We start from the raw sequence: 7,348 nt of genomic DNA, 5'->3' as shown, positions 1-7,348 counted from the left end.
TGTGACCAGTAAAGAAGGAATGTTCTGATCAAAAAGTAAAACCCATGAACTCCGCCGCGGGTGCCGCGTTTGTGTCCGAGCAACGCCCGACGGTCCTTCCTCTGGAAACAGTCTCTTAAAAGAAGTAGAGAAAAACTGAAACACTCTGACAAAGTGGCCCTTGGGAGCCGAGGGGCTGGCGGCCGCCTGCTGGTGGGGCTCGGGCACGTCGTGGCGCGGCAGGAGCCGAAAGGGCGGGCGCCGCGCGTCCCGGCAGCGTTGTGGGGTTTCCCGCGAAGGGACATAAAGTGCTCGCTCGCTGACCCCTGGCCGGTGCCCCCGAGGCCTTTGCAAAGGAAGAAAAAGGCTAAAGGTGCAAGGGCCGGAGAGGGGAGGGGTGAGGCGCCCTCCCTGACGCGGGGTCCCGCAGACACTGGGGTAGGCCCTGCGCCGTCTGGCCGCTGTGGGGAAGGGCTGAGTGTGTCTTCAAAGAAAAGAAAAGGCTACACGGTAATGCTTGAAGCGCGTCTGTGGCGCTGGAGTGCCGTGGCAAACGCAGCCGGCGCCCCGGCCTGGCCTCTCTGACAGAGACCGGGAGTGAGCCCACCCTGGACAGCCGACTCACCCCGCCACCCGTAAAAAAGCGTGAGATGACCTCTTTCTCCCTAAAAGTCACGGCCAGCAGGTGGCAGGGGTCCTGTGGGCCATGCGGAGCTGGCCGAGTTGGCTCCCAGACACTGGGGCCTCCTGCCAGGGTGGGCATCGGAGCCGAGCTAGGCCCGCGGGAGGAAAAAGCCACATGGGGCCCCCAGACCCTTCGGTCCTGCTCTGGGACCGCTGTCTGGATCTGACCACCAGTATCCCAATGACCAAGCCAACCCAAGAATTTGGACTCGTTTGGCCAGAAGTCTGGCTGCATCAGTGTCTCCTTCAGAAGCTACCCTGTGAACGCAACCAGACTCAGAAACGTGGCATGGGGTTCCCTCCCATGGGAGTGCTGTGCCCAAACTCAGAACATGCTTTGGAATGAAACTGGCGGCTTCAAGTGCTGGAAACTAAGTTACCAGTAAAAAGTGACGGTCAGTTACTGTCAATGAGAGAAAGCGCAGAGAGGGGCGGTCCCGATCGGGACTCTGTGCTGTCCCTGCAGGCTCGCCAGACAGCAGGGGCCCCTCGTCTCCCTGCAGCCACAGGCTTAAAAACCTGGGGCCTGCTGCTTCCAGCCAGGACCCCAGCCGTGTGGCTACGGCAGCGACAACCCCTCACAGGTGTGGGCCTCGCGCGGGCCCCATGCATTGCTGACATGCTTGAAAAGGTCTTTGGAAAACTGAATTCAAAATGCTGTCCTGACAATGTGGTCAGAGAAGTTGAAACGGGAGTTTCACAAGTGCTGATGGCCCGTGGTGTCTGGCGAGCGACCCTACCCATAGCATGGTGGAGGGGAGGACACAGCACCCCTTGTAATATGACCGATGTGGAGGGAAGAGGAGCCCCTGGTCTGGATGCAGTCATGGTGACAGAGCCGGGATGGATGCCCCCGCTGGCGTCACCGTGGAGACCGTACGTCCCCTGACTCCCTTGAGCTCGCTTTTTGAAAACGGCTGCTGCACAACACTGCTCACTGTACAAAAATAAACAAAGATGAAAATAATAAAAAGAAAAAAAAACCTTTAAAAAGTTAAAAAATAATGTACAAGCAAGGATTTAGAAAGAAAGAAATAAAGTTTAGACATTGTTACCATTCAGGAAATTGCTAAATGGTGAGAAAAAATGTAAAATTCACAAAACAATGCTTATTCAGGATCTCTCTGTGAAAAATTCATACAAAAATCAACAGCAAATTTATATTCTTTGCTATAAAAACTCATTAGGTACATATGTGCACGGAGGTTCGGAACGGGAGGGGTCCTGTCCGAAGAGAGCGGAAGGAGAGCACACACCGGCCGGCTAGTTGCCCAGTGGCGAACGTGTTGGCGATCTGAAAGTTGTCCAGGCTGGGGTTCAAAAATACGTGAGTTTCAAACGAGATCCCTTTCCATAAGCACCTTGATGTCTAATTCACAAGTCATTCATTCGCCAGGGACCTTTATGATCTGCATTTATTATATATATATACTTTTTCTATAAATGCATTATAAATATTTTATCAAGATTTCATAAGAATCAAGTTTCTTAGCTTGGAATACATTGGAATATATATTATACATATATATATTTATTTATACCTAAAATTTAAGCAATACTTCATGCTACTTGCTTTTCATAAAAAGCATTCCGATCATAACACTGGAAGTGTGCTAGGACATGCTTCACAACCAAATGGAGATGCTCAATTGTTTGTTATAGGATGTACGAGAAGAGAACACTTTGGATTCATTTAAAATTTGTTGGACTTCAAAACCCCCAACAGTATTTGCCACTTTGCTGGAACGACCTCCCTTTCTCTTAAACAGCACTAAAGCAAACCGGGCCTGCAGGCCGGCGGCCCTGAAGCCCCCCATCCCTGCTCCGGGCCAGCACGCAGCCACAGGAAACTGTCCCCCCAATTCCTGCTGTTTATTTTTTCTTAAGGCATTGTTCCTCAGACGTCAGAAAACCCAGCCACAAAAATCCATCAGAGCAATAAAAAAAAGGCACAAACTCGCATCTTCCGATGGCTCGGGGATACCCGAGCCGGTTCCCACAGGCTCCCTTGTCTGCGTGTGTCCGGCGTGGCCCTGGCACGCATGACTGCCTGTCCCCCCTCCCCCCATCCCACTGCTGTCGCAGACCCCCCCCTGCACGCCGCTGTGGCTCCCGGACGCGGCTGGAGCCCGAGAAAACGTTCCCTCGAACAAAAAAAGAAGCTACAGGATGCGTTGAGTGGTTTACACAGAGACTGTGGAATTGTGGGTAATAATCAACGGTAAGCACCAGTTTTCATCGAGTCTGTTTTGTATTATTAGATCTTTGATTTTCGTTTTCCTTCCCTCATGGCCACGAAGTGGGCAGCTCTGCCGCGAGCCGCCACAGGCTTCCTTCCTCCGCGGCCTCCGTCAGGGTAGCCGAGAGCCCGGCGTCGCAGGGGTCCCGGGGCCGTGCAGGGCCGCCCGCTGGGGAGCCCCCGGGGGCCTCCCGCCGCTGCTCCAGCCTTGGGCAGAGGGCGCGGGCAGGCCGCACAGAAACAGGAGCTTTCTCGGCGGAGCTTCCAGACGGGGACAGACAAACAAGAGGCCCGCAGCTCCACGGGAGGCTACAGGGGCGGCTCCTCTTCCATGGGCTCCTCGTCGGGTCTGCAGCAGCGCCCAGCACAACAGAGACAGAGAGCCCGCGGGGTTAGGGCCAAGAAGCTGGGGGGTGGTGGGCGCCTGCTCCCCACACCCGTGCCCGCTCTTCCCGCCACCCCCGTTCCGGAGTGAAGGCTCCTCCAGAGTTTCCACGAGCCTTCCCACTGCTGTGACGGTGGCATCTACGGCTGGGACCCCTGCCCTCTGTCCCTCCGTCCCTTGCCGGGCTGTTGGTGGAGGGTGGCCCCGCTGTAGGGCTGAGATGCTCACCTCTTCTCAGCGGGCTTCACACCCACGGACAGCGAGGCCATGGCGGTGACGGTCTCTGCTTCCTCGTTCTCGCACTTCTGGGCCTCTACCAGAGAGTGGCCCACCGTGGAGCAGAGGCGCGGCAGGGAGCGCCAGTACTGGCCTGGGGGGCAGAAGCAGCGTTACGGAGCCTCCCCTGGCTCGCAGTGCACAAAAACCGGGCACCTGGGAGAGGCAGCTGGCACAGCCCAGTCCTCCCGGTGGCAGAGGCACCTGGGATGGGGTAGGAATTGGCGCGGGGGCGGGGGGGCAGTATGAGGGGCACGGGCAAGGGTCCGTCCAGACCGGAGCCCGCTGCTCGCTGTTGTCTTGGATCTGGGCCTTCTGAGTGGCCCAGATCCTGGTGGGGGCTGGTGGGGGCACAGGGCAGACCCACCTACACGACAGTCTCTGCGACCTGGGTCATCCCACGGCCCCCAGCGGCCCAGGCAACTCACTGTGGATTTCAATGACTTTCTCCATGGACCGGACTGCATTAGCGTTGGGTCTCTGCTGTAAGACCTTCTCTGGGAGAGGATCAAGCTAGGAAAAAATGTATAAAACAGCGAATGGAAAGGCTGTCCGTACGATCCCCGTGTGCCGGGATGGGACAGTTAAAGTCAACTTCTCAAGTGTATTTGTGGACAGAGAAGAAAAAAAAGCTAAATGTGGCTTTGCTATTTACTATAATTTTTTTTTGAAACAGAAGTTGATTTCTTTTCTTTGAGGTATTGTTTTCAGAGATCATCAGGCGTATTCAAGAGCACTCGTGCAGGCAGACACCGCGTCTAGGAGCTGGCTGGCCCCGAAGGCTGTCTGCCTGGGGCCTATGGGAGGCACCACCTACACCACCGTGCAGGAGGGGAAAATAATGACCACTTTCTGGAAATACCACTTTCACACCTGTAGTCTTACAATAAGAAACCCGGAACATCCCATTGACGGTTTTCTTCCCCCAGATGGGGAAAAGAGGAAAGAAAGAAGACAATCAGTAGAGTCTCTCTGAGGGGAAACTGTGCTCCCAGTGTTCCCTCCAGTGTAGACCACAGAGGACAATAAGGAAGCACAAGTCAACCAGAGGCCCACAGGGCACGTTGCGGAGTCCTCAACAGCACCACTAAGCTCACTTGGTGAAACACATCATAAAAATAATTTTAAAAACTTTAAATAATCAGACAAGCCTACAACACCGAGGGAGATCTGCTGGGTTCTAGAAGGAAGCTGGAGCCTCGTGGGCCATCACACATTCTGGGACAGGCCAGAGGCCATGCAGGACTGCGTGGGAGTGACCGCAGCACCCCCAGAGACGAGCCAGGCTCACGGAGACAACGTGCCCGCAGAGACACCCGGTGGGGAGAGGTCTGCTCTTAGCCTGAGCTCTTCAGAGAAGGAAGGGCCGGACACAGTCTCCCTCATTCACATGCCATAAGTGGAGGGGCCGGAGCCCACAGTGCAATTGTGGCCCCCTTGCAAGGCTGCTGACTGGTGTTCCACTTCAGTTCTAAGATGCCTGAGTCTACACCCAGAACTATCATCCAACAAACACAGATGTCCGCCAGGATGGTCTAGGCTCAGGAGAAACCAGCAAGGTCTCCAATGCCACCCTCCAGTAAAAGAACCGGGCTTGGTCTTCCCGAGGCTGGGACAGGAGAATTTAGGAAGAGCCTGGTGCGTCCCGCAGTATCAGGGATGGAGGGAGCGCTCGGGACGGTGATGGGTGGGCTAAAGGGACACACGGGAGGCCTGGTGGGGAAGAGATCACAGCACGGTTCTGGGCCGTAGCTCAGAGCACGAAATGTCCAGGAGTTGCACTGACAAACAGCAGGGACTGGATGTCTAACAGGGAGGAGACACACATGGTTCTTGAAGAGCTGCACATGATCTGTGTCCCCATGCCCACTCCAAGAGGTGGGGCTGAGCACCTTGAAAAACGAGACAGACACTGAAAGACAGTCTACAGAGAACCTGACCAGCGTTCTTTGCTGAAAATAGTCAATATTTCAAAAGTAACAACCAAGGAAAGCCTGGGAGGCCACCATAGCCCAGAGGGGAATAAGGGCGGCTAGACGTGCAGTGGGGTCCCGGATGGGGACCCTGACGCGATGAGGGCAGCCATGGGAAGGTGAGTGAAATCTGGGCATAGTTTGGCTTAGCAGTGCCGAGCCAGGGCTGGCTCCCAGGCTGGGATAAAAGTTCCACCGAGGCCAGGCACTACTGAGAGAAAACCGTCCGAGGGCCTACAAGAGTTTGGTGATAGCTCTGCCATGCTCCTCTGGGTCTAAAGCTACCCAGAGTTAAAAGTCTGGTGAAAAAACCCAGATTTGGATTTTCAAAGACTGTGGTTATTGGATTGATCAGTTTTAAACTATAAAGTATATTTAATATGTATTAAAAATAAGAGACTAATGTAGGATTACTGAATGGAACCGGAAGATTTGAAAGAGAGCCAAACAGAACTTGTAAAAAAGGGAGACACAACAGCAGATACTGGAAACGCCTATCAGCTTAGGAGAACATTGCTAACCTGGAAGCAATGGCCGAAAAAAGGACTCTGAATGCACCAGTGGCACGGGGAGCGGGCAGAGGGGAAGGGTCTGTGTGTCCCGGTGGATGGGGGACAGACCCGAGCAGGAGGCATCACAGGAGACTCCCATGCCATAGGGACATCAGAGGAAGGCTACAGAGCACCACAGATGAGCAGAGTGCAAACGGTCTGCAGAGGGAAGCAGCTCACTAGTCACCAGTCCCGTGTGGCAGAGAACAACAGGACGGTGTGCGGCCACCTCTGGGCATCCAGAGAGAATACGACCATCAACCACAACTGTGGGCCCTATTGGTCAAGAACGAGCGAGGGGGCACCCAGGTGGCTCAGACTGTTAGGTGTCTGACCCTTAATCTCAACTCAGGTCATGATCTCAGGGTCTTGAGTTCAAGCCCCAGGTTGGGCTCTGCGCTGGGTAGGGAGCCTATTTAAGAAAAAAAAATGAGGGAAAAATCACAACTTGAATAAAGACAACCAGATAGGGGACCTTGACAGTGGTGTCCCTCTCCTAGGAATGTACGGGGTGTGCTGGAGGCACAGTGATCCAGGGTGACGGTCTGAGATGCAGGGAGGAATGATGGACAAAGAACGTGTCAGGAATGCAGGAAAGGCCACAGATGCAGGAACCACGTAGAACAGTAATGGTGTCCAGAAAGCAAATAGGAAGGAGGGAAGGAAGGTCGGGGAAAGGCTAGTCAAGGGCCGCACGCACAGCCCAGGAAGGGCCAGGGTAGGGGCTGCCCAGCAGAACACACAGGACACCGGCCAGCGCAGGTCAGTTTCCAGCAAGGAGGTAACATTTTGGTGAAGGCGCGTCCAGAGCGGGGTGTGCTGTGTTTGGTCTGTGGACCCTCGCGGGTCCGGGTGGCATGGGGAGGGAAGAGGCCACTGACGGCATCATGGGCACATGTTGCCACCTGGAAGGATCACCCCTGGAAAACAGCAAAGCAGCTGTGTATCTCCCCCCCAGGGGGGAGCAGATGGAATGTGGGGGACTCTCAGTCATGTGGGGAGAAGGCAGAAAAGGGACCAACACAGCACAGAGTGAGATGTAGAAATGAGTCTGAAAAAAGCAGAGCCACAAAAAACAAGCCGCTACCAGCCCCACTGTAAGGTCCAGAGTCTCCACTTAATGGGCCACCTGTGGAATGGTGAGCAAAGCCGTGGTGAGACCCAGCCTGGTGTGGCCCACGAAGGTGGCGTCTGTGAGAGGAGGGAGATGGCAGGACTCAGCGGGCTTCCTGCACGACGTGCAGAAGCAGAAACCTGTAGC

General features: G+C 54.8%; 1 protein-coding gene across 8 annotated transcripts in view; it reads right to left on the bottom strand.

Moving 5' to 3' along the window:
* Positions 1–2,060: 2,060 nt before the first annotated feature.
* Positions 2,061–7,348, bottom strand: part of HDAC4 (histone deacetylase 4) — a 283,692-nt gene continuing 278,404 nt past the window's right edge. For 7 of the 8 annotated variants that reach the window (XM_082690962.1, XM_082690963.1, XM_082690965.1 and 4 more), the window contains 3 exons: positions 3,992–4,076; positions 3,516–3,657; positions 2,061–3,251 (listed from right to left, as the gene is read on the bottom strand). In XM_082690962.1, coding sequence (XP_082547088.1) covers positions 3,212–3,251; positions 3,516–3,657; positions 3,992–4,076 — 267 coding nt within the window. In that variant the 3' untranslated portion in view covers positions 2,061–3,211. The remainder of the gene's footprint in view (positions 3,252–3,515; positions 3,658–3,991; positions 4,077–7,348) is intronic. The other variant, XM_082690959.1, reaches the window with a different exon arrangement.

Source organism: Mustela nivalis, assembly GCF_964662115.1.
Source record: "Mustela nivalis genome assembly, chromosome: 11".
Taxonomy (NCBI): domain Eukaryota; kingdom Metazoa; phylum Chordata; class Mammalia; order Carnivora; family Mustelidae; genus Mustela; species Mustela nivalis.
Note: the sequence above shows the minus strand (reverse complement) of the source record. Positions and strands in the feature narration are given on the sequence as shown.